Source organism: Mus caroli, unplaced genomic scaffold, assembly GCF_978045245.1.
Source record: "Mus caroli unplaced genomic scaffold, Mus_caroli_1 scaffold_16, whole genome shotgun sequence".
NCBI lineage: Eukaryota > Metazoa > Chordata > Mammalia > Rodentia > Muridae > Mus > Mus caroli.
In genome coordinates, this window is record NW_028227271.1 from 861745 (window position 1) to 888725 (window position 26981).

General features: G+C 44.9%; 1 protein-coding gene across 1 annotated transcript; it reads left to right on the forward strand.

Moving 5' to 3' along the window:
* The first annotated feature begins 18093 nt into the window (after positions 1-18093).
* Nfe2 (nuclear factor, erythroid 2) lies at positions 18094-25192 on the forward strand. Its single transcript, XM_029470026.2, has 3 exons — positions 18094-18336; positions 22477-22646; positions 23953-25192. The coding sequence occupies exons 2-3, from the start codon at positions 22533-22535 to the stop codon at positions 24958-24960; spliced, it is 1122 nt and encodes a 373-aa protein (XP_029325886.1). The 5' UTR covers positions 18094-18336; positions 22477-22532; the 3' UTR covers positions 24961-25192.
* The last annotated feature ends 1789 nt before the right edge of the window (positions 25193-26981 follow it).

Consider the following 26981-nt stretch of genomic DNA (forward strand, 5'->3'; position numbering starts at 1 on the left):
TTAGGTCCTGTGGGATAGCCACAGCTGTAGTGTCCTTGGGTCATTTCAACAACCTCGGAAAGTTCACCAAGGTAGCTACAAGCAGCCAAGCGTTAACTACACAAACCAAGGTCTCGAGAAGTATATCCCAGGATATACACGTGTCACATGCACACATACCCAATAAATATATTTTTTAAAGATTTATTTATTTCATTTATATGAGCACACCGTAGCTGTCTTCAGACACACCAGAAGAGGGCATCGGATCTCATTACAGCTGGTTGTGAGACACCATGTGGTTGCTGGCAATTGAACCCAGGACCTCTGGAAGAGAAAGCACCCAATGTTCTTAAACGCTGAGCAATCTCTCCAGCACCCCCCCCCCTCAATATTTTTAATGTAATTTACTTAAAAAAAAAAAAAAGTATGGGGACTGGAGATATGGCTCGGTAGTTAAGAGCTCATATTTGCTGGGCGGTGGTGGCGCACACCTTTAATCCCAGCACTTGGGAGGTAGAGACAAGCAGATTTCTGAGTTCGAGGCCAGCCTGGTCTACAAAGTGAGTTCCAGGACAGCCAGGGCTATTCAGAGAAGCCCTGTCTCGAAAAAACAAAAACAAAAAAAAGGCACATACTCTTCGTGTGGAAGACCTGAGTTCAGTTGACAGCTCCTATGCCCCAGTCGCTCAGCTTCAGGGAATCTGCTGCCCACTGCCCACTTTCTGTCTGGGAGTTGAGTACAGGAGACCTGCACTTTGATGGACAACGTTTTCCCACTTTGGTTCAATTTGAAATAGGATATCAAGGCATTGGAGATTAGAGCGAATGGAAAGAAAGCGATCAGCTTCTGACCCCCAGAACAGTAAGAAAGAGTTACAAGGCCAGAGATCATCAGCCTTTGGCCTCCATCTAATGCTGTGTCCGACCTCAGTACCTGACCCTACCAGGGCTGGCCCCCCTGCACCTCTCCGTGATCTCTGCATCAGTTCCTACCTCCAGGTTCCTGCCCTGCCTGAGTTCCTGTCCTAACTTCCTTCAATGATGAACAGCCATAGGGAAGTGTAAGCCAAATAAACTCTTTTCTCCCTAACTTACTTTTTGGCCATAGTGCTTCATCGCAGCAATAGAAACCCTAAAGTCAGTATATCTGTGCACCCTTTACATGCCTGGTACCTGTGGAGGCCAGAAAATTATATCAGATCCCATTGAACTGGAGTTGCAATGGGATTGTGAGCTGCTATTTGGGTTCTGGGAATCAAACCCGGGTACTCTGGAAGAGCAACCATAGTTGTTAAAGGATGAATCATCTCTCCTGTCCCAGTGGCGTTGTTCTTGCTTTGGCAGATTAATGATAATAATAACATTTTCTGCCCATTTATTATGTGCTAAGCATAATGCTCAACCATTCAATTATTTATTGTTTAATATATCTGGGGGGGTTGTTTGTTATAGTTGGATTTTTGTTTTTAATATTTTTATTTCAGAGTTCCATGCAATGTACTTTGATCACATTCAGAGCCTCCAATTCCTCTCCTCAATTCCTCCTAGATCTACCTTTGTACACCTCAACTTCATGTCTTTTTTTTTTTTTTTTTTTTTTTTTTTTGATAGGGTCTCATTTTGTAACCCTGACTGGCCTAGAGCTTGAACTCACAAAGATTTTCCTGCCTCTGCCTCTAGGTTGCAGAGATTAAAAGTGTGCACCACCATGTCCAGTTCTTTTGTTGTGGTTTTGGTTTGGGTTTTTTGAGACAGGATCTCTTTCTAGCTCTAGCTGTCTTGGAACTGACTCTGTAAACCAGGCTGTTCTTGAACTCACATAGATCTATCTGCCTTTGCCTCCCGAGTGCTGGAATTAAAGCCACCACTCTCCAACTTTGTTTTTGTTTTTTAATAAGCCACTAACTTCCGTTCATGCCGTTCATATATTTCTGGATATAGGATCCTCTTTTGGAGCATAGTGTTGTTTTTTTGAGACAAAGTTTCACTCTAGCTGAAACAGGCTCAAACTTCCCATAATCCTCCTACCTCAGTTTCCCGAGTGCCCGGGTTACAGGTGTGAGCCAACAAGCCTGATTTGTTGACACATTTTTCTAAGAATCTCATAGAGTTTGATGATGATGACTACTACTATTATTATTATTTATTATTATTATTTGGCCAGACTGTCCTGCACCTCTTCTAGTTCTATTTGAAAGGCTAAAACAGGAAGATCACTTGAATCCAGGAGTTTAAGAGTAGTCTGAGCCGGGGCAGTGGTGGCACACGACTTTAATCCCAGCACTTGGGAGGCAAAGGCAGGCAGATTTCTGAGTTCGAGGCCAGCCTGGTCTACAGAGTGAGTTCCAGGACAGCCAGGACTACACAGAGAAACCCTGTTTCGGAAAAAAAAAAAAAAAAAAAAAAAAAGAGTAGTCTGGACAATAGAGTAGGACCCTCCTTCTTGAGCAAAAGAGAGACAGGTAGTTTTCACTATAGCTTAACTTAACTTGGTAATATGCTTGCCCACCATTCACAAAGCCCTGTGTTTCAGCCTCGTGGAACCAGATACCTCTAATCTTAGCACACTGGAGGTGGATACGAGAGGGTCAGAAGTTCAAGTTAGTCCTCAGGCACACAATGAGTATGAGGCCAGCCTGAGGCACATGAGACCTTGCCTCATAGGGAAAAAAAAAAAAAATACAAGGCTGGACATGGCGCCCATATCTGTAATCTCAGCACTTGGGAGGCAGAGTCAGAAAGATCAGGTGCTGAAGGCCAGCTTTAGCTATGTAACAAGTTTCACACCAGTCTGGGCTAACTGAAACCCTTTAGAACAATGGACCTCAGCTTTCCTAATGCTTGCTGGGATTACAGGTATGTGTCATCAACCTCTGGCAAGGGGATTTTTCTTTTAAATGCTAAAAAATCATTCTCAAGGTAAAAAGAAAAAGAAAAGAATAAAAGAAAAAAACCCCCAACAACAAAAAAGGAAAGTACTTTTTTTTTTTTTAAAGTTTGAAGTAGATGATCATTACATCCATTTTTCAGATGAGAAATAGAACCCAGAGAAGCTGTTAGTTGGCAGCATACATCTGAGGTCTGAAGACCTTGTCCTAAAACCATTTTCTTGACCTCTAAGGAAACATAGCCCTCTAATCCCTGATGCCTTCGAAGCTGAAGAAGGAGAATAAGGAGTTAAGACTGTCTGAGAAACTTTGTGAGCACTCCCATGCCCTGACATTTGTTTGTTTGTTTATGGTGTGTGTGTGTGTGTGTGTGTGTGTGTGTGTGTGTGTGTGTGTGTACATTTCTCAGGGAAGAATAACATGACTCTATCTTTTATGTTTGTTTCTTTGTTTGAGACACAGAGTCTCTAGCAGCATAGGATGACCTTGACTTTGCTGTATGATAGAGACTGCATTTGAACTTCTGATCCTCTTGCCGGAGCTTCCTGAGTAAGATGATAGCCATCTGCCAACCACACACCACAGCATACTTCCCTCATTTTTTAAAAAAAATTACTGTCTGCTGGGTGCACACCTTTAACTCTAGCACTTAGGAGGCAGAGGTGGATGGATCTCTGTGAGTTCAAGACCAGCCTGGTTTACATATTGAGTTCCCAGACAGCCAGAGCCATAAAATAGGATTTGTCAAGAAAGGAAGAAAGAGAGAGAGAGAGAGAGAGAGAGAGAGAGAGAGAGAGAGAGAGAGAGAGAGAAGGAAAGGAAAGGAAAGGAAAGGAAAGGAAAGGAAAGGAAAGGAAAGGAAAGGAAAGGAAAGGAAAGGAAAGGAAAAAGGAAAAAGGAAAAAGGAAAAAGGAAAAAGGAAAAAGGAAAAAGGAAAGAGGAAACAAAGAAACAGAAAAAAAGAAAGGGGGCACAGCAAAGTGGCTCAGTAAGTAAAGGTGCTTATGGCACAAGCCTTGTTACCTGAGTTTACCTCCAGAACTCACAGAAAGAAGAGAAATGACTCCAAAAGTTTGCGGCCCCCCCCCCCTCTCTCACACACACACATGCCTCCATGGAGAAAATGTCTCACTTTCTAGCACAGACTGTCCTGGAATTTGCTATGTAAACCAAGTTGGCCTTGAACTCACAGAGATCCACCTGCCTCTGCCTCTGCCTCTGCCTCCTGAATGTTGAGATTAAAGATGTATACCACCATGTCTAGCCACAAGAATAATTTTTAGATTTTGGGGGTTTTTTGTTTTGTTTTGTTTTGTTTTTTCAAGACAGGGTTTCTCTGTGTAGCCCTGTCTGTCCTGGAACTCACTCTGTAGACCAAGCTGGCCTCGAACTCAGAAATCCACCTGCCTCTGCTTCCCGAGTTCTGAGATTAAAGGCGTGTGCCACCACCGCCAGGCTCCCATTCACATATTTTTATGTATGTTATATCATTTAGTCCTCAGTCTTCCTGCTTTTAGGTCAGCATACTATGTAGTTCAGGCTAGCCTCAAAATCAAGGCAATTCTCTGCTTCAATGTTCCAAATGTTGGGATTATAGGCATGAGCTGCCATGGTTGGTTTATCCACATTAAAAAACAAAATCTGCCAGGTGTGGTGGTGCACGTCTTTAATCCCAGCACATGTGTGTGTGTGTGTGTGTGTGTGTGTGTGAGAATGGTTAAATGCTATACTATAGTTATTTATTGCAAATAATTGAACACTCTTAAGAAAAAAATATACTGGGTGTGGTGGCACAAGTCTGTGATCCCAGCTCTCCCAGGAAGTGGAGGCAGGAGGATCAGGAGTTCCAAGTCAGTCATCCTGTGATACATAGTGAGTTTGAGGCCAGCCTGGGTTACATGAGATGCTGTTTCAAAAAGTGCATGCTTTTTGAGATTGTAATATAATTACATCATTTCCCTTTCCCTTTCCTGTCTTCAAACTATTCTATACACACACACACCCCCCCAGTTCCCTTTAATTTTTTTTTTTCAAGACAGGGTTTCTCTGTGTAGCCCTGGCTGTCCTGGAACTCACTCTGTAGACCAGGCTGGCCTCAAACTCAGAAATCTGCCTGCCTCTGCCTGCCAAGTGCTGAGATTAAAGGCATGCGACACCACTGCCCAGCCCCTTTAAAGATTTTAGCATCTTTTTTATTAACTGTTATTATATACATATATGTTTCTAAATATAACCTGCTCAATCTATATAATGTTACTTGTAAGCATGTTTTCAGGGTTATTGACCATTTGGTATTAGACAACCAGGTGGTGTGCTCTTCCATGGGGAAAACTATTTCTCCTGATTCCAGCATTTCTTAGTAGCTGTAGTTCATTGTGTAGGGACACAAAAATGTTTAAAATGCATTTTTACAGGACTGCAGAGATGGATCAGCAGGTAAGAGTACTCACTGCTTGTACAAAGAACTTGGGTTCACTTTCTAGCACCTACATGCTACATACATACACTTAGCTACACACACAAGCATGTAAAACAAAACAAATATTTTTAAAATAGTTTTGGATTTAGGAGAGATGGTTCAACAGTTAAGAGAACTTGTTCTTTCAGAGAATCTGGGTTCTATTCCCAGATGGTTCACAATTGTCTGTGACTACAGTTCCAGGATGCACATGACACCCAGACATACATGGGAACAAAATAATCACACATGTATAATAAACAAATAAGCAAATCTAATATAAATATTTAGTGATCATTTTAAAGTGTTCACTTCAGCCGGGCGGTGGTGGCGCACGCCTTTAATCCCAGCACTTGGGAGGCAGAGGCAGGCAGATTTCTGAGTTCGAGGCCAGCCTGGTCTACAAAGTGAGTTCCAGGACAGCCAGGGCTATACAGAGAAACCCTGTCTCGAAAAACCAAAAAAAAAAAAAAAAAAAAAAAAAAAAGTGTTCACTTCAGTAGTTGTTGATATTTGCGGTGTTGTGTAACCATTACTATCTATTTCCAAAATGCTTTCATCATTTCCAAAGAAAATCAGTTGTTCCCTGAGTCTCCCTCCAGTAAGCACCCCCAGCCATCAAACTGTTTCCTCTATAAATGTAAAGAAAATAAACAGGGCTGGAGAGATGGCTCAGCAGTTAAGAGCACTGACTGCTCTTCTGAAGGTCCTGAGTTCAAATCCCAGCAACCACATGGTGGCTCACAACCATCCCTAATGAGATATGACCCTCTTCTGGTATGTCTGAAGACAGCTACAGTGTACTTAGATATAATAATAAATAAATCTTTAAGAAAATAAAAGAAGCCGGGCGTGGTGGCGCACGCCTTTAATCCCAGCACTCGGGAGGCAAAGGCAGGTGGATTTCTGAGTTCGAGGCCAGCCTGGTCTATAAAGTGAGTTCCAGGACAGCCAGGGCTATACAGAGAAACCCTGTCGCGAAAAACCAAAAGAAAGAAAGAAAGAAACAAACAAACAAAGAAAGAAAGAAAGAAACAAAGAAAGAAACAAAGAAAGAACTTCTTTTACACTTTGTGTGCGTGTGCCTGTGTGTGAATATACATGCGACAGAGCAAGTGTATGAAGTGTATATGGTAAGAGTCGGCTCTCTTTAACGTGTGGGCCCCAGGGATCAAACTACGATATCAAACTTGGTGGCAAGCACCTTTAGCCCGCTGAGCCATCTCACCAATCTGGCCCTCCCACACCATCCTCTGCTTTCTTTCTTTTTTTTTTTTTAAAGATTTATTTATTTATTATTATAAGTAAGTACACTGTAGCTGTCTTCAGACACACCAGAAAAGGGCATCAGATCTCATTACGGATGGTTGTGAGCCACCATGTCGGTGCTGGGATTTGAACTCTGGACATTCAGAAGAACAGTCGGGTGTTCTTACCCACTGAGCCATCTCACCAGCCCCATCCTCTGCTTTCTAGACAGGGTATCTAGCCCAGGCTGGCCTTAAACTGTGTACTAGTTTGCTTTCCATTGCTGTGATCAAACACCTATCAAATATAACCTGAGGAGGAAAGGGTTTATTTGGGTTACATGTCTGAGCTCACAGACCATTGAGAGATACTAAGACAAAAACTCAAGGGAGGAATCTGGAAGCAGGATCTGAAACAGAGACCGTGGAGGTCTGTTGCTTACTGGTTTGCTCAGCCTGGTCTTTATACAACCCAGAACCACTCGCCCTACGGTAGTATCCATAATGGATTGTGTCCTTGCACATCAATTATTGTTTTTTTGTTTTGTTTTGTTTTTGTTTTTGTTTTTGTTTTGTTTGTTTGTTTTTCGAGACAGGGTTTCTCTGTGTAGCCCTGGCTGTCCTGGCACTCACTTTGTAGACCAGGCTGGCCTCGAACTCAGAAATCCGCCTGCCTCTGCCTCCCGAGTGCTGGGATTAAAGGCGTGCACCACCACGCCCGGCTTGTGTTATTACACTTTTAATGGTTGTGAATAGTACCACTATGAACATTCATGTCACAAATATTTGCTTGTGCTCAAGTAAAAACAGTACGATGGTGGAGTGTTTACCTGTCACGTGTAGGTTCCTAGTCTTGATTTCCAGAACTCTAAGAAAAAACTTTGTTTGAGAACACAGTTTTAATAAATTTGGGTATATACGTAAAGGTAGTGATTCTGTATTCACTCTTGAGGGTCAGTCAAACTATTTGCTTATTGCTTGTACTATTTATTTGTTTAGTTTTTGAAATACTCATCTATGCATTTGTGTATGTGTGTGTTTGTGTGCCTTAGTGTACGTCTATGCACTGTGTGCATTCAGGAGCCTACAGAGGTTGTTGGATCCTCTGGAAATGAAATTACCAACAGTTGTGAGTAGCCATGTGGGTGGCTAAACTAAACTCAGGTTCTCTACAAGAGTCATAAGTGCTTTTAATCACTAAGCTATCTCTCCAGCTCCAATATGTATGTATGTGTGTGTGTGTGTGTGTGTGTGTGTGTGTGTGTGTATGTTTGTATAGAGTGCCACAGACCCGGCCTAGGCCCTGTCTCTGTTTGTCACTCATTCGCCGACTCCTTCGCCCACCTGCAACCAGAGACCCGTTCCACGCAGATAGGAGACCCAAAAAAGGGGTTAGTCTGCGGCAATAGAGTATACTGGGCTGTCCTAGAACTGACTCTATAGCTCAGGTTGGCTTTTGAATTTGTGATCTTCTTAGGTGGAAGGTCTCAAAAGAAGCTGTAAGAGGTCTCTCAATTTTTCTACATCTTCACACACACTTAGTCACTGAGGTTGTTTGTTTTTGTATTTTGTACAATTTTCATGCGGATAAAGTGGTGTCTCATTGTGGTTTGATTTGCATTTCCCACATGACTAATGCTTTAACATCTTTTCTGGATTCTTGTTGTCCACTTGAATATCTTCTGGAAGAATAATCTATACAAGTCCTTAGCTCATCAAGTTGTCTTTTTCTTGTTGAGTTATAAGAATTGGAGTGGCCAGGCGGTGGTGGCACATGCATTTGATCCCAGCACTTGGGAGGCAGGCCGATTTCTGAGTTCGAGGCCAGCCTGGTCTACAGATTGAGTTCCAGGACAGCCAGGGCTATACAGAGAAACCCTGTCTCGAAAAACTAAAAAAAAAAAAAAAAAAAAGAATTGGAGTGAGCTGAGTGGTCACCCTTACTGGGGGGTGGAGGAGGACCTGGATAGTCAATTAAAAGTAAGAGTATATAATAAGGGCTGGTGAGATGGCTCAGTGGGTAAGAGCACCCGACTGCTCTTCCAAAGGTCCGGAGTTCAAATCCCAGCAACCACATGGTGGCTCACAACCATCTGTAACAAGATCTGACTTCCTCTTCTGGAATGTCTGAAGACAGCTACAGTGTACTTACATATAATAAATAAATAAATCTTAAAAAAAAAAAAGAAGTTAAAAAAAAAAGAGTATATAATACTCTTGAAGAGGACTCCAGTGAGTTTGATTCCAAGCACTTATATCCGTGGCTTACAACTGCCTCAAACTCAACTATAGTTTCAGGGGATGCAACACTTCTGGCCTCTGCAGACACTTTCACTCAACTGTGTAGACACACACACACACCACATACATACATAAACATATGTGCACAGACACACTCACACTATACACATATACCACACACACACACATCCCACATACATACATACATACATACATACATACACACACACACACCTTTTTTAAAGTTTGTTTTGAAATAGGATCTCACTTTGTAGCTCTGGCTGGCCTGAATTTGCGTGCGCCACCACGCCCGGCTGGAGTGGTTGTTTTTGTTTTGTTCTGTTTTGTGTTTTTTTGTTTGTTTGTTTGTTTTGTTTTGTTTTTTTGGTTTTTTGAGACAGGGTTTCTCTGTGTAGTCCTGGCTGTCCTGGAACTCACTTTGTAGACCAGGCTGGCCTCAAACTCAGAAATCCACCTGTCTCTGCCTCCCAAGTGCTGGGATTAAAGGCTTGCGCCACCACTGCCCGGCCTGTTTTGTGTTTTGAGACAGAGTTTCTTTGTGTAGCTTTGGCTGTCTTGGAATTCACTCTATAGACCAGACTGGCCTTGAACTCACAGAGATTTATCTGCCTCTGCTTCCCAAGTGCTGGTATTAAAGTGTGCACCATCACCGCTTGGGTCACGACAACAGTTTTTAAGGTGGCGAATGTGGCATTCATATGCAGAAAGGATTGCAAGAGACGTGGAATACAGGCCATAGTTCTTCAGTTCACAATAAGAATAATGCAGTCAGAAGACATACAATAAAAACAATATTGTCAGAAAATGCGCCCAGAGCACAGTGCACTGTGGGTGAAGCTGGAAAAGCAAATGGTGCTAGATTAGGTCAGCTGTTAGTGGAAACGGCAAGTGATCTGATGTGGTTCCAGGAAAGCATAATTCTGTCAATGTAGCTCTAGCAACCTAATCACTTCGAGTGAAATAGCTTCAGCCTAAATGCAACCAAGCTCTAACACAGTCAATTACAGTAACATGGCCGAAGGGGATATAAACAGAAGCAATTACATTAACTCGGCCAGAGCTGAAACCCAATCAACTGAATTGTGCCTTGTCTTCATAGAAAGGGGAGTCACTGTCTTCAAAGAATCCACACCACCATGATCTATTTTTCCAGTGATGTTTTGAGAAAAAAGTTCTCTGCTTGGCCAACATAAGTGAATGTCTGATATCTTTACTAAGGTAACAGATGCAGGCCTATTACTCATGAAAATTATAGCCAGTTCTTCTTGTTCACTAAACAACCCTTTCTAATTATTCTGAAGTTGGCCTTCTGAAGTAGCCAACTATTAGAATTAAACAATAGAATTGTCCAAGGTACTATGAGTTTTATGTAGAAACATGTAAATCAACCATATAGCTTATATGCCATGCTCTTTTAAGTTAGGTCAGGATAAGTGAATTCTTTCAAGATAAATTAATTGACCAAAATTGGACTAAAATTGAATTTCTAAGCATTCAAGTCAAGCTTAATTTTTTTAATAGAGAAAAACAAATCTGTCACATTTCAGTCCAACCTAAAAGGGTAGAAGAGGTTTATTTTTCTGTGCTTTCAGAGAGAGTGAGAATTTTTTTTCCTGGTTTTGAACTAAAGACTCAGAAAGAGGGCTGGTGAGATGGCTCAGTGGGTAAGAGCACCCGACTGCTCTTCTGAAGGTCCAGAGTTCAAATCCCAGCAACCACATGGTGGCTCACAACCATCCGCAACGAGATCTGGTGCCCTCTTCTGGAATGTCTGACGACAGCTACAGTGTACTTACATATAATAATAAATAAATAAATCTTTAAAAAATAAAATCTTAAAAAAAAAAAGACTCAGAAAGATAATTCATAATGTCTAGTCTATACAGATCACCTGGATTGGGCTCTGCATACTCAAACTCCACGGTTGCTTGTTCCCTCTCTCTAGAGATAGCTATCATGGGTTGATCCCAATCCCAGGCAGCCATGGCAGAATAAGAAGCAGCACTTTGGTCACCAACGCCAATGGAGTGGACAGTTCTAGCTACTGACCTGGAGGTGGGCACACACCTTGTACAACTGGTAAGGAAATCTGAAACTTGGGCTCTAGAAAAGCATTGCTGGCCGGGCGTGGTGGCGCACGCCTTTAATCCCAGCACTCGGGAGGCAGAGGCAGGCGGATTTCTGAGTTCGAGGCCAGCCTGGTCTACAAAGTGAGTTCCAGGACAGCCAGGGCTACACAGAGAAACCCCCTGTCTCGAAAAACCAAAAAAAAAAAAAAAAAAAAAAAAAAAAGAAAGCATTGCTGGCAAGGAAGTTGGCTTTGAGAAGGTGAAGGTGGTACAGTTAGCATCTTTCTTCCTTTCTTCTAAAATATATATATTTCTGGCAGCAGTTTCCAGAACAGAGTAAGCCATTGAGCCATTTTTTTTTTTTTTTCTGAGACAGGGTTTCTCTGTGTAGCCCTGGCTGTCCTGGAACTCACTCTGTAGACCAGGCTGACCTTGAACTCAGAAATCCACCTGCCTCTGTCTCCCAAGTGCTGGGATTAAAGGCATGTGCCACCACTGCCCAGCCAGACTGAACCATCTTATTAGCCCCAAGGTAGCATGTAGCATCTTTCTGAACTAATGACTTCTTACATTTCCTCTGAGGTATAGTTGTTGTCTCTTTAACACAGAGCTATAATAAAACTCAAGCCAGGCGTGGTGACACATGCCTTTAATCCCAGCACTTGGGAGACAAAGGCAGGTGGATTTCTGAGTTCGAGGCCAGCCTGGTCTACAAAGTGAGTTCCAGGACAGCCAAGGCTACACAGAGAAACCCTGTCTTGAAAAACCAAAAAGGAAATAAATAAATAAATAAATCTCAAGACCAACACACACACACACACACACACACACACACACACACACACACAAAAGATTCCTCAGGTGCCTTTCCCTGTTAAGCCATCTTAGTGGCTTCGCAACCTCTTTTTAAAGGCAAATTTATAGGGGCTGAAGAGATCACTCAGCAGCTAGTGTGCAGACTGCTCTTGCAAAAGACCCTAGTTTGAAAGCTGGACATCCCTAGTTTGAAATCCCGGCCTTCAGGAAGCAGAGGAAGGGAGATCTCTGAGTTCAAGGGCAGCTAGGGCTACAGAGCAAGTTCAAGGACAGCCAGGGCTACACAGAGAAACTCTGTCTCAAAACAGAAAACAAACAAACAAACAAACAAACAAACCCTTAAAACCCTAATTGGATTTCCAGAATCATCTTCAAGTTGCTCAGAAACCACTTTGTAACTCCAGCTCCAGAATATTCGACATCTCTGGCATCTATGGACACTAGCACACACCTGAACATACCCACACAAAGGCCTACACACACACACACACACAACTAAAAATAATAAAAATAAGCCTTTAAAAATAAAGATTACATATCAAATCACTGAATTTAACATAGTGGAGTGTGTGTGTGTGTGTAAGAGAGAGAGGGAGAGAGAGAGAGAGAAAGACAGAGAGAGAGAGAGAGAGAGAGAACACTCAGCCTAGGCTTGTACCCATTCTGTAGTCAAAAAGACAAATGAATATATATGCCTAGTGTGAAATAGCCAGAAAATGTGTTATGGAAGTATAGCTTGACTTTACATAGACCTTGGAGAGTAGATCAGGGGACCAAAATTACTAGACTTTCAGTAGTAAACACTGTACATTGCTTCATCTGATCCCACACATCCTCTGATGGAAGCTTAGTGCTCCCCATTTATCAAGAAGAAACTGAAACTTGGGGAAGTTAAATAATTTGTCCAGGTTCACACTGCTGGGAGTTAAGCTGAGGCTCAAACCCAGATTTTTCATCTATTCAGACTGGTAGAAAAGCCAAGGAGGGCATTCTGGGTTAGATAAGGTGCAGGGGCAATGGTTGGAGGTTGGGATGCAGGAGGCATCTGAAAGGAATAAGTAAAGAGCTTGGCACCCACCCTTCCAATCTGAGGGTGGGATGTCCTAGGCAGTTCTACCCCTTGTGGAGGATTGCAACTGTGGGGTAGGGCAGTAGTTCTGGGGTTCCTAGAAGGTGACTGAAGCCCATAAGACTGGCACTGTGCCCACTCTGTGGCTAGCAGGAACTCCTCCCAACTGTGTTGGTATGGGAGAGCCATGGCCTGGGGCTAGTTCCTGGAAGTCTAGCTGCCAACACTTCATCTGGGTTCCTTGAAGAATCAGGCTGCCTCCAGGCTTCAGCTATCTCAAATATTTCTTTACCAGTGTGGCCTCCAGACAGGGAGTCCTGATGCCCCAAAAGGTTATGGCTTCCTGATACCTAAGCATTCATTTCCTAATAGATTGCAATAAACTATTTTGTTTATTTTTATTAATTAACTTAATTAATGTAAGGAGGCAAGACAGCAAAAGCATGAGGCCATTAGACACATTGCATCTATGGTCAGGAAGCAGAGATGAATATTTTATTTCATTAATATTTTTATTTAATTTGAGGTACTGTTGATCAAACTTACAACTTTGTACATGCTAGGCAAAAGCTCTGCTACAGAGCTACACACTTAGCCTTAGACTGATTTAATTTAGACTAATTACTTTAACCTACTAAAGAATATTTTTTGTTTTGTTTTTGTTTTGTTTTTTTGAGACAGGGTTTCTCTGTGTAGCCCTGGCTGTCCTGGAACTCACTTTGTAGACCAGGCTGGCCTCGAACTGAGAAATCCGCCTGCTTCTGCCTCCCGAGTGCTGGGATCAAAGGCATGCGCCACCACGCCCGGCTAAAGACTATTTTAATAATAATATTCCCATCGTTTTCAGGTAAGGAAGTAAGGCTCAGAAAGAGTATGTTACCCAGGGCCACAGAGCTAAAAAATAAACTCTAATAAACGCCACGACTGAAACACAGGGAATAAGATTCAATATCTAGGAGAAAAGCAAGAAGCTGGAGGGGTCCGATTCAAGATTTGGTCCTCCTCAACTGGGCGTGGTAACTGAAGCCAGCAATCCTAGCACTGAGTAAACTGAGGCAGGAACAGCACTGAGAGTTCAAGACCAGCCTGGGCCACAAAGTGAGTTCCACGTCAAGGCTACAATGTAAGACAATGTGGTTTTTTTGGTGTTTTGATTTTTTTGTTTTTGTTTTTATTTTTATTTTTGTAAGGAAGAGGGAAAAAGAAAAAAACAAAGAAGAAGAAAAGTTAATTCTTGTTGTATTAGGTGCTAGGACACCTATTTCTCCTAGGTCTAGTTGAAGTTAAGCTCTAAAGGCTTTTGTTTTGTTTTGTTTTGTTTTGTTTTGTTTTGTTTTGTTTTGTTTTGTTTTGTTTTGTTTTGTTTCTGGAATTTTCTAACTCTAGACTCTGCCTCCCAAGTGCTGGGATTAAAGGCGTGTGCCACCACTACCGGGCAAGACTCAACTCTTAAACTCAAGTCCAGGGAATCTCTTAAACTTAAACTCCAAGGAAACTGACTCAAGTCGCTGGGAAGCCTCCTGCTGTTTTAGCCTTAGCGTGTAGCATCTCTTCCCCTTCAGAGTCAGTCCTCCGAGAATTCTTATTTGAGGATAGGGACCTCTTCTCAAAATTGGGAAAATCCTATCCACATAAACTGGAACACAAGGAAAATAGCCGATGACTCTGGAGACCTGACTCCACTATCTAGCAAAGTTTTTACTTTATACTACCCCTACTCCCGACTTCATCAGGGGAGCGAGCGAGCGTGAGTATTCCTGGGTCCCAGGCGTCCTTCACCACCACCCCCATCCGGGGCAACCGCCCTGCTCTGCTGCTTTGGATAACACCCAGCCCTCCCCCTATCCCCCCTGTGGCTGCCTCCCCCTTCCGTCTGTTGAGAGAGGAAGCCAGGGGGTGGCGGGTGCAATGCTGTGGGGCACTGATAAAAGGCCAGTACTATCCCCGCCCTCTGGGGCCACTGCGGTCACACCAGTAGGCAATCCAGCAAGGCAGCCAGTTCCCTGTGGGACCCATGGCCCTCCCCTGGTTCCACCTCTAGCCACCCCGCCCTGCTCACCCTTCTCGGGAAGCTGGTTGCATAACCCAGTGGGGTGTTTGGCAACATTGCTTGTGGCTTGACCTGATGCTGCTGGTGGTGTGCACATACGTAGTGGAGGTGGGTTGGACTGGGGTGACAGGTTAACTATTTAGGGGTTGGGTGAGCAGCAAAAGTGGAAAATGTTAATGTAAAAAACTACGTGGCCGCCGTTCTATCTGTAGTCTGTCTCTGCTACCTTTGTTGAGGTTGAAGAATTGTGGAGACAGGAAAATCTTAGTCATTGTCACTTGGCCAAGTCTATGCAATCCACTCAGGTGGCACTCCCCTAACACCCTGCGAGATTGTAAGTCAAGCCAAAGAAGCATTGTTGTAGGGCATTGACTGTGGACACAGGGATCTCTGGCAGAAGGGGGCTAAAGTGAATCAATCCCCTTCTCCCTGGGGTAACTTGGAGGCAGGGCACAGCCCAGAGACCACAGGACAGAGCTCTGCCTTGGGAGGGGTTGAGGTGAAGTGGGCTGTAATGCCTCTGGGGAGGTGGGCAACTTACTTAGCTCATTATACCTGGCCACATCCCAACAAATAGGGAGTAAAGGATTTCAAATACTTCTAGAAGTGTCTGCAGGGGAGAATATACCCTCTCTAGTTTGATTCTCAGAAGCCTTACTCTCCAGCCCCTGTTAAATTGTACAGTACTCTTATCCCAGATCCTAGGACCTAGGAAAATATTTGCTGCTAGGTGACATTCCCCAGCCCCTGGGGTGTTTAGGCTTATCACCTACTTGTCACCTCATGCCCACTCTAGAAACATCTGTACTTTATGCTTCAGTATATCCACACCTTTGCCAGAATACTCTTCTTTTTTTTCTCCACAGCCCAGGCCCACTGGAAAGCCTTGCTTGGATTTCACCAAAGTAGGATTAATTTCTTTCATTGCACACTGCTTCACATAGACTTTTTGTGTTGGTTTTTTTTTTCTTTTCTTTTTTTTTTTTTTTTTTGAGGCAAGGTCTTCCTATGTATGTATGTATGTATGTATGTATGTATGTATGTATGTATGAGGCTGTCCTGGAATTTACTGTATAGATCAGGCAGGACTGGAGTAGTGATTCTTTTGTCTTTGTTTCATGAATGCTTTTTTTTTTTTTTTTTCACTTGCTTAAACACACATTTTATTTTATTTTATTTTATTTTATTTTTTTTAATTGGGTAGCTTTTTTCTTTTTTAAATAGTGTTTCACTATATGTCACATGCTGTCTTGGAATTTACTATGTAGCCCAGGTTGGCCTTTAAAAAAAAAAAAAAAAAGGTGCGGGGCAGTGGTGGCACACGCCTTTGATCCCAGCACTTGGGAGGCAGAGGCAGGCAGATTTCTGAGTTCGAGGCCAGCCTGATCTACAGAGTGAGTTCCAGGACAACCAGGACTATACAGAGAAACCCTGTCTCGGACAAAAAAAAAAAAAAAAAAAAAGTCTGTCTTCCTGCCTCAGCCTCCCAAGAACTGGATTTTTAGGCATGTGTTTTCATGTCCACTGGCTATAGATCTGAGTGGGTGTGAAAACATGGACTGTCTTAGTCATATTTGTGTTTCTGGAGTAGAAAATAAATATTTTTAAATGAATAAAGGCTAAGGTCTATGTTGTATATATATATATATCTGAAATGCCATAACCCTGTTCATGAATTATCTATAATCTGATATTATACAAACAACTGCATGTGTGACTGTTACTATCTCTTATCTCCTATGAGGACCCCAATAAGTATGCAAGGGCATGTATGTGACCTAGATTCAGACTCACACTAGGCCCCAAGCCCACATCCAGCACACAGTAAAGTCATTGGATTGCCTCCTGTCCCTGTCCCGCATAAACCATACAGGTGTGTGTGATCAGGTTGGAATGGGAAGTACTCAGCCTTAGGTCTAGCTGAGTGTGGGAAATCTCAGAGATGTTAGCTTGATGGGAGGTTCCTTGTGGTATCAACACACTTAGTCATTACTTGCTTGACTATGTTGCCAGGTTGTGGAGGATAGTGGGGAGAATTAGAGTGGACAAAGAGTGGTCAACTGTTTGTGATTGAACAGTTGGAGGACTCCCAGCAGCTGTTGTTCATGCTTCAGGCCAGAATAGTCCCACTATTCTAACAGAAAGCACAATCCTATCCAAAGGGTTGGCAGAATGACACCTCTACCTTGGGGTAGGACTCACGTGCTTTTCTGCCTATCTTATTAGTTTGTTTTTCAGAGACAGGGTCCCATGCACCTCAGGACGGCCTCAAACTCACCACATAGCCAATGTTGACCTTGAACTCACCTTTCCTCTAGCTCTTGAATACAGGGGTTCTAGGTCTTTTGCCAAATGCCCAGCTTTGCTTCTAGTCTAAAAGTGTTTCCAAATTAACTTGAATATCAGTGAGAAAAACAATAGAGAAAAAGTGGTGTAAGCCGTATCAATCAGAACCAAAGTTAGATAGACCAAAAAGACATGTTCCTCTGGTCTGAAAGTTACTGAAGCAGACACAGTGAGCACTCCTATAATTCCAGCACAGGGAAAGCAGAAGGATGAGAGACTTCTGGGAGAGCACAGATTGTCTGATACAGAGCTGTTGTGTACTTGGAGATGAATCTGATGTACATATGTAGCCTGGCCTGCAAGAAAGAAAGATCCCTTTTAGGGAGACTAATTATCAACTAACAGGACAGTCTCCCACCGAAGGACCCTCACCCCATACACACTGGCAATAAATAAATAAATAAATAAATAAGTAGAACAAAAAAGAATCCTTTGTCCTAGAGCATCTGAGGCAGGGGTTGGCGGGGTAACACATTAAAGGATACCTCTAAGCAGCTAGCAGCCTCTCATCCCCAAAATAGTTCCCCTAGAGCCCAGGCTTTCTAGAAGTGAAGGTTGTTGCCCTAAGCAAATTGGACTCAGATACCTGGTTCTTACTGCCTGTTGCCTTTTGCCTTGTTATGACTTAGTTTCCCTGTCTGTCTCTTACCTGAAAGAAAGAGGAGGCTGCGGGTCATGTTTATTTAAGCTTAGGGGGTCTCTTGTGAGTGGACCATCGTCTGTGAAGTCAGCCCGAACGAACAGGAAATGAACTGTCCTGGACCAGCTGGAGAGGGTCGGGAGCCTGTGAGTCCCGGGTGCCCCCGCTGCCACAGAGAGGCGGGGGCGGGGTGCAGCAGAAACCACACCGGGCTCAAGTTTCCTCTCTTGGCCAGAAGGGGCAGGAGAAGAGGGCCGCGGGGAAAGGGAAGGGTTGGAGGAAGCACTGGTAACTCCGACCGAGGGCTTCGGAGAGACCGCCGGTGCACTCGCTTCTACCGGGGCCAACCAGTGCTCCGCGTCCAGCCATGGCCCGGGGGCGGGGCTCGGCCCTCAGTAGTGCTCAGAGGCAGCGCTCAGCGCCCAGGAGGTGTCAGCTCTGACCCAGCCTCTCAGGGACACTACCCGCAGCCTCATCTCTCTTCTCGCCGGGCTTGGAATCCGCCACAGGTGCCTGGGACGCCTCAGTGGGCTCTGGGGAGGTCAGGCTGGGCAGGTGGAGAAGGTACAGGGAGGAATACCTAAGTTTCTGTCTGAATGTTTCTAAGACATCTTCCTAGACTGTTCCTGGTTTAGGAAACTGATACATTAGGAGCAATACTACTTGGAGATACTTTTAGATGACTTCCTGGCTGTTCTAGGACCTTTGGGGGTGGCTGGGGTGGGAGGTTGTAGGTGGGGGCCACACAATGCTTTACTAAATAGCACCCTGGAGGAGCAGGGGAGTGAACAGGAGGAACCCTTCAACTGGCCTGCTGACTGGGGGAGCTAGTAGGCTCCAGTACTACGGTGCCACCTTGTACCCTTCCCCATGGTATTCTGTAGCCATGACCATCTGAGATTTGGGGGAAGCAAAGGGACCGTAAATATCGGATGTCTGAACTTCTGAAAAGCCTTGTTACAGCAAGGTGGGGTAGTTGGCTGAGTTGTCCCCCATTGCCTCTCCTCCTGTACAGTCCTAAGCTGGACCTGAAAAGAGGAGGGCATTCAATCTCAGTGTAGATGCTTCTATGGAAACTCTTGGCTGCTAGTAGCAGGAGGTTGAGATGCTGTGGGAGAAAAAGAGAGCCACCAGATCTGCGGACTGCAGCCTCTACTTATTGCTTCCAATGAGCCAGAGTTCTAGGGATAGAGTCACAGGAGAGCAGAAATTCATTCCCTTTTCCTTGTTTCCAAGCATCATGTTGAATATATATATATATATATATATATATATATATATATATATATATTCCCAGGGGACTAAGCCTTCGTGGCTCAAATCGTCCCTCTTCGTTCTATTGGCTTCTTCTTTATTTCGCCTCTGCGTGCCTCTCCCTTTTGAGAAATTCTCCCTAATCTTTGTAACGAGGTTGCTTACCTGCTAATTTACACACCAAGTTTTACTCATATCTCTCTAATCCTTCCTTTGTCTGTGTTGACACCAAGAGAGGTGGGGTAACCTAATAAGACTCAATACAGTACCCTGAAGCAAGCTCCCTGTCAAAGAAGTTCAAAGTCTTGGGCTAGCAGTGGAGGCCAAAATGTCTTCTTCTCCTACCTCTCCAAATGATCCTGTATCCCTAGAAAGTTTTGTAACCTGTGAAGTCTTTGGGATAGTGAGAAGATATTTGGAAGATTCTAAGGATGTAGCTTGGTGGTAGAGTGTTGGCATGGTGGTAGAGTGTTCAAGGCTCTGGGTTGGTTTGGAAGGAGGGAAGGAGAGTAGGCAGGTAGGACCACCAGGGTGAAAAGGAAGAATGGAAGTTTCTGCAGTTGGCTCAAGTTCTACCAGATCTACAGTGTGGAGGATCAAAGGGAATAACCACCCCAGTAGATTCGGTGGTTTTATGACCTGAAGAAGCAGGCTAAACTGTAAAACAAGAGCAGTGTTTGCTAAAGAGCCCCTGGAAAACTAGCTCACATTCCTGTCTCTTTTCACTACCCTCTCTGGTATTCTTTCTGTCTGGCTTCTAGTCTGTTCTACTGGCTGCAAGCTTGCTGGTCCTCTGAAAGGCAACCTCCCAAGATCCAAAGGGCCTGTGCCTGGTACAAGCCAATGGTCTGGTAGTTTCCTTTATGAACCTCTGCTCAGCCTCCAGCCTCTTCCTGCCCCCTCTACACTCTTTTTTTTTTTTTTTTTTTTTTTTTTTTTTATCTCAGGAAGAAGAAGACTTAACTTCAGGTCTTCATAGGAAAGGGCTGATAGCTAGGTACCACTTGGAGTCTAGCTTTGCCTGGGTTTGCAGCTAGATGAAGAGTATAGACCACTTGCTATTCCCCTTTCTGGCTTTATGTTCTTTCTTGCAAATTCATCTAGATGTGTGTTTCTTGAGGCGAGTCTGGCCTCCCCTCTATGTCTAGGGCATTGTTGTTCTTAGGGGCCTGCACATGAATACAGCTCAGTAGGCCCAAGGCCTTCAGGCATGTTTTCCATACACCCCAGGTAAATGTGGCTCTCTGACTGGATGCAGCTTGTTCCTTCTACAGTTGTGAGGTTCTCTACTCCTCCATTTAGCTGGAAACTGTGATGCAATTTGTCCAAGACCATACATCTTGAAAGCTGGAGAATCTTGCCTACTAGGGCAAGATCTTTGTATAGTACCTCAGATTCAGATCCAGGAAGACAGGTGAGACAAAGAGAGGTAGACTGGGTGAAGAACTTTGACACAACAGTATAGTTCCTGCCTACCCGAAAACTCCTTCTTCATTCACTATGCCTTTGGGCAATTTCCGCCAGAACCTGGGTGGGGAGGGTGGAGTTCCGGTGTTGAAATGGCATCCTGGACAGACATAAACACCCCACCCATTCTACCCGTCGGTCAAAGGCCTGTGCCTATATCAACTCCCATTTCTGGGGATGGCATTATAGCAAGAGGGTGGAGGCAGGACCTTAGGCAGATCAGTTGTTAAAAGGACACTTGGTAGTGGCTATACATTTTGTGATAGGTCCAAGAGGAGACTCCATAATGGATAGCAGGAGGAGCTATCCTTGTGATGGGTAATATAAAGTCACACAATTTGAGGTCATACAGCCCTATCCTCTGGTCTTCTGTAAGGTGTTTCTTTTATTTATATGATGTGTAGTGTGGATGTGAATGTATGTGCATGCTGTACTGTCTGGCCCTGAGATATCAGGAGAACCTTGCCAAGTCTACTTGAAATCTATTTGGACACAAAGAAAACAGATTTAGATAGAGATGGTATCAGGGAATATGGAGGCAGGATGAGGAGAGAGATGAACCAAGAGGAGATAATGAAAACCACGGTAAGAGTTTGCAAATGACCACGCTGTAAGGGATTCCCCCAGTTCAAGTTGGCTTGTCTAACCTTCTGGCTTTACTATTAGGAGAACTAACCAGGTACAGTGAGGTGTCTTACCCAACACCTCACTGCTGCTTTGTAGCAGAGCTGAAAGCTAGAACCCAGATTAAAAAGAGGGACAGAAGGATTGGCAGCACTTGAGAGCCCAAAGTGATATTGTCCAGAAGAGAAAAGGGCTGAGACACTATGGGAACTCGCTGAGGTAAATTGCCTGTAGTGGCGTGGGTTGTGGATAGTCAGCACTTTGGGAACCAAAGGAGTTTAGAATGCAGCAATGGATGTGATCAGGTTCCAACCATCCATCTATTCAGTATCTGCCTGTAGGATCTGCCTTTACAGGGTCTTTGTGAAGCCCAGCCTGATATGCTATGCTTTTAAAATGCTAGCAAAAGTCTTGACCAGTGCTTGCTTAAATCTTTGTTGAGTGTTGACCTTGGAAGAGAAAGGAGCCCTGGTTATGCTGGGTGGGACATGACCAAATGACCTTGCTGGGACAAAGGGTAAAGGTCCAGTGTCTCCTGGAGCCCATTCCTCCTCTGCCTCTGCTGCCTGCAGCTGATAAACCCCTTATCTGGCCCAGGCAGGGGAGCCTAAGTAAGGATGGGAGGAGAGGGAAGGGTTGCTATCACCAGCAGGCTTGGGCCCTATCTCAGAGAAGGGGAGGGGCTGTCTGACTAACACTTCCCATAACACACTCCTTGAGGATCTCTAAGCACTCACTTCTTGGGAAGAAAGGGCTGAAATACTAGGTGTGGTGGTACATGCCTTTAATTCCAGCACTTGGGAGGCAGAAACAGTCAGATCTCTGTGAGCTAGAAGCCAGCCTGGTCTACATAGCAAGTTCTAGGACATAGCCAGGGACACATAGCGAGACCTTGTTTTAAAAAACAACAATGAAAGGCTTAGACCCTAAACTGAGGATGCAAGAGGAAGGCAAGGGTGACTCTTGATGTTTTCTTCCAGAATGGAAAATGAAATTTCAATCCCCAAACCCGAGAAAGGCTGAATTTTGTCTCTGGACAGGAATACCTTTTTTAGGGAGTAAGCGAAGGCAACTTGCTGAGAAAAAGTAAGGATACCTACTCTGTGTCCAGAGGACTGACTATGGTCAGATCAGGTGAGGTAGAGAGTACTCCACTGAAGAAAAGAACATTACAGTTCATAGGGTGGTTGATGGCACCTGCGAGCCACTGACAACGCTCCTTTCTCCTGGGAATTCTGCACGAGGACAGGATAAACCTCTGACTTGGTAGGCGCAACTCTAATACCTTTCTTTCTTCAACACAGGTTGCAGGAATCCTTTGTGCTTGTGGAGACCTGGGGCCATCAGCTGGCACAGTAGGATGCCCCCGTGTCCTCCTCAGCAGAACAGGAACAGGTTATCACAGCTGCCTGTTGGGGAGCTTGGAGAGATGGAACTGACTTGGCAAGAGATCATGTCCATTACTGAGCTGCAGGTGAGTAGGGGGTGGGCTCTTGCCTGGCCAGAAGCAGAGAGTAGGGGCGTAATGAGGAACACCAGGGGGAAGGGAAGATTCTGGCTGGGGTAGTAGGCTTCTGTCCAGCTGCTCTGCTTACACCTCTCTCTACCATTCTCTGCTCTACTCCTCTCTTTTATCTTCTCATCTGATCCGATTCTCTTCCAGCTCTGTCCATCTTCCCTCATTACCACTCCTTGCCCTTAGCAACAAACTCCTTTTCTCCAGGTAGCAGAGCCTTAGTTAAAGGGCCTCAGAAAGGGGAGATTGACTGTGCTGGGGTCCTCTCCTCCTGAATGTAGGACAAAGGGGTGTCTGTTAGTCTAACAATGGTGCCTTTGTCCTCAGCTAGGCTTGAGCAGGATAGCTCCGCTAAGTAAGTTGGGGGCCTTGTTTGTAATATGTGTTCTCCTCCTCACTGCACCTGGGACTGGACAGAGAGTTAACCCCCAGCTTGGGCTCTGTGCCCGATTCCACCTCAGGCACGGTGTCCTCAGGATCTGCCCTTAGACCCTCCTCCCACACACTGGCTCCCTCTGCTGGGCACCCAGGGAATGGCAAAGTCCTGAACTTGACCCTTTGACCCTAGGTAGCCACAGCCGAAAAGGGTTCTGAGAGTCCAGTAATGACCTTGTCTTCCTGAAGAAAATAACTGAACAGGAGCCATTTGGCTTGAGGAGGCTTTGTAACCAGTTCAATGTGAGGCTGTCTTCTGAGGTTTCAACAGTGACTTTTATTCCTGCTTAAACAGCCTTTTCCTCTTCACTACTTTTCCTTTTTTTCCCTCTGTCTCCCTCTTTTCCTTTTGATACAGGATTTCTCTCTCTCTCTCTCTTTTTCCAGAGATAGGGTTTCTCTGTATAGTCCTGGCTGTCTTGGAACTCACTCTGTAGACCAGGCTGGCCTCAAACTCAGAAATCCACCTGCCTCTGCCTCCTGAGTGCTGGGATTAAAGGCGTGCACCACCACACCGGACGATACAGGATTTCTTTGAGTAGTACTGGCTGTCCTGGAATTCACTCTGTAGACCAAGGATGGCTTTGAACTCAGAGATCTGACTGCCTCTGCATCCAGAGTACTGAGATTAAAGCTGTGCCACCATGCCCAGCTTCTTTCTTTCCTTTTCCCAGACAGAGTTTCTCTATATAGTCCTGGAGTTTACTTTATGGTGCAGGCTAGCCTAGAACTCAGAGATTGGCTTTGCCTCTTAGATGCTGGGATTAAAGGTGTTTACCACCACTGCCCAACATAGTCGATCTTCTTAATCCTCTTTTTTTCTTTGCAGGGTCTAAATGTTCCAAGTGAGCCATCTTTTGAGCCCCAAGCACCCACCCCATACCCTGGGCCACTGCCACCTCCAACATATTGCCCCTGTTCAATTCATCCAGATGCAGGCTTCTCCCTTCCCCCACCATCTTATGAGCTCCCAGCATCTACTCCCCATGTCCCAGAACTACCATACTCCTATGGTAATGTAGCTATACCAGTGTCAAAGCCACTTACCCTTTCAGGCCTGCTCAATGAGCCCCTCCCAGACCACTTAGCTCTCCTGGACATTGGGCTGCCAGTGGGGCAACCCAAGCCCCAAGAAGACCCAGAATCTGACTCAGGATTATCCCTCAACTACAGTGATGCAGAATCTCTTGAGCTAGAGGGTGTGGAGGCTGGCAGGCGGAGGAGTGAGTACGTGGACATGTACCCGGTGGAGTATCCTTACTCACTTATGCCCAATTCTTTGGCCCATCCCAACTATACTCTTCCGCCCACTGAGACACCCTTGGCCTTAGAGTCATCCTCCGGTCCAGTGCGGGCTAAGCCTGCTGTCCGTGGGGAGGCAGGGAGTCGGGACGAGCGGCGAGCCCTGGCCATGAAGATTCCTTTCCCTACGGACAAGATAGTTAACTTGCCGGTAGATGACTTTAATGAGTTGTTGGCACAGTATCCGCTTACAGAGAGCCAGCTGGCTCTAGTTCGGGACATCCGTCGACGCGGCAAGAACAAGGTGGCAGCCCAAAACTGTCGCAAGAGAAAACTGGAAACCATTGTGCAGCTGGAGCGAGAGCTGGAGCGACTGAGCAGTGAAAGGGAGCGGCTTCTCAGAGCCCGAGGGGAGGCTGACCGCACTCTGGAAGTCATGCGCCAACAGCTGGCAGAGCTGTACCATGATATTTTCCAGCATCTTCGGGATGAATCTGGCAACAGTTACTCACCAGAGGAATATGTACTGCAACAGGCTGCTGATGGGGCCATCTTTCTGGTACCCCGTGGGACCAAAATGGAGGCTACAGATTGAGCTGGCCTAGAGGGGGTGGACACTGGTGCTAGAGACTCCCTCATTCCCTTCTGATAAAGGCACTTCCCAATCCCACAAGGCTCAGAGTTCTCCAGACCAAAAGGCAGATGTAACCACATCACCTGGGAGTATTTGGTGAGGTCTGCCTGGAGGCCAGGTGAGTGTTGGCTTCTCAGGTCCCCACCTCCACCTCTTGTCCAAGCTTTGGTTCATAAAGAGCTGTGTGGAAATAGCTTTCCATTGTGTCTTCTTTGAGGGTTAGGAAGCCAAATTATCTCAGAAATCACTGTTTATTGAAGGAAAAAAAATCCTAAACTCACTTAGAGCACATACAAAATTTGGGCATCAGCAATGTTTTTTTGGTTTTTTGAGACAGGGTTTCTCTGTGTAGCCCTGGCTGTCCTGGCACTCACTTTGTAGATCAGGGTGGCCTCGAACTCAGTCCGCCTGCCTCTGCTTCCCGAGTGCTGGGATTAAAGGCATGCGCCACCACGCCCGGCTGGGCATCAGCAATGTGCCTTCAGTTCCTTGGTGACTCCCTACCCCACTCAGGTCCCCATTCCTAAATGCCAAGAGCTACCAAAGTTGGCTGTATCCTCTATGGAAGGTCTCTGGAGCATCCACCTGATATTTAGTATTCTCCTTCCTTCTCACTTTGCATCTGAGAGGCCAGATGCTCTGAGTTTGAATAGGCACTAAATTTGAAAGCATTTCATACCTACACCTTAGCAATGCTCCATATTCAGCTCTGCATTGCACCTAGTCTCAAGGAGCTCACCAACCCGAGGCTACAAACCAGCCCTTGTGCTTGGGGGACTATCAATTCTTTTTAGATGTACTTTTTGTCTCAAACCCTGTTTGAGACAGGGTTTCCTCTGTGTAGCCCTGTAACTTACTCTGTAGACCAGACTGGCCTTGAACTCAGAAATTCACCTGTCTCTGCCTCCCAAGTGCTGGGATTAAAGGCGTGCCCCACCACGACTGGCATTAGACAGGGTGGACCAAGTTAGCCTCCAACTCATACAAAATTCATTGCCAGTCTCCAAAGTGCTGGGATGAAAGGTATGTTGTGCCACAATCCAACCTTTCTCTATATTCACGCAGGAGCCTGGAGATCAGGTGTCTCCTTGAAGCTAACTGGCTACTGGAATACTCACCAAAACATTAACTCAAGCTGGCCATCTACTTGTATACTGGAAAATGACCTTATCATCCAATCTTCCTATCAAGTATTGGGATGTTGTGTGGCACACCCAACTCAAAAATCTACCTTACCAAGCTGGGCGGTGGTGGCACACACCTTTAATCCCAGCACCTGGGAGGCAGACAGGTGGATTTCTGTAGGCCGGCTTGGTCTACAAGAGTGAGTTCCAGGACAGCCAGGCCTAACCCTAACCCTGTAAAAGAACCAAATCTACCTTATCTTTCCTCTTACTTTGAAATATGTATAGGCAGGGAGATTCTAGGCCAGTCAAGATCACATAGTGAGACTATTTAAAAAAAAAAAAGAAGCTGGGTGAACACCTTAAATTTCAGCAAGGACAGGACCAGTCAGGTTAAACTGTGAAACCCTTTCTAAACCCAAGAAGGAAAAAAATGAGCAAAGATCTTTGTGTCCTTCATCACTTGGGTCTCAAAGTTTAGGCTATCAGTTTCTTTTAAAGATGGAGGCAGTAAAGAACAAGCTAGAGGTAAAATTCTCCAGGTGTAAACTATACAGACCTCACCCCTAACCCCAAGGAAATTAGATGCTTGGGTTTCCAAGTGCTGGGACTGGAGGCATTTGCCACCATGATTTTTTTTTGTTTTTTTTTGGTTTTTCGAGACAAGGTTTCTCTGTGTAGCCCTGGCTGTCCTGGCACTCACTTTGTAGACCAGGCTGGCCTCGAACTCAAAAATCCGCCTGCCTCTGCCTCCCAAGTGCTGGGATTAAAGGCCCGCGCCACCACGCCACCATGATTTTAATGTGGATTCCAACCCAATGTTGCTATATATGTCACAAAGGAAGACAAGAAACAGGA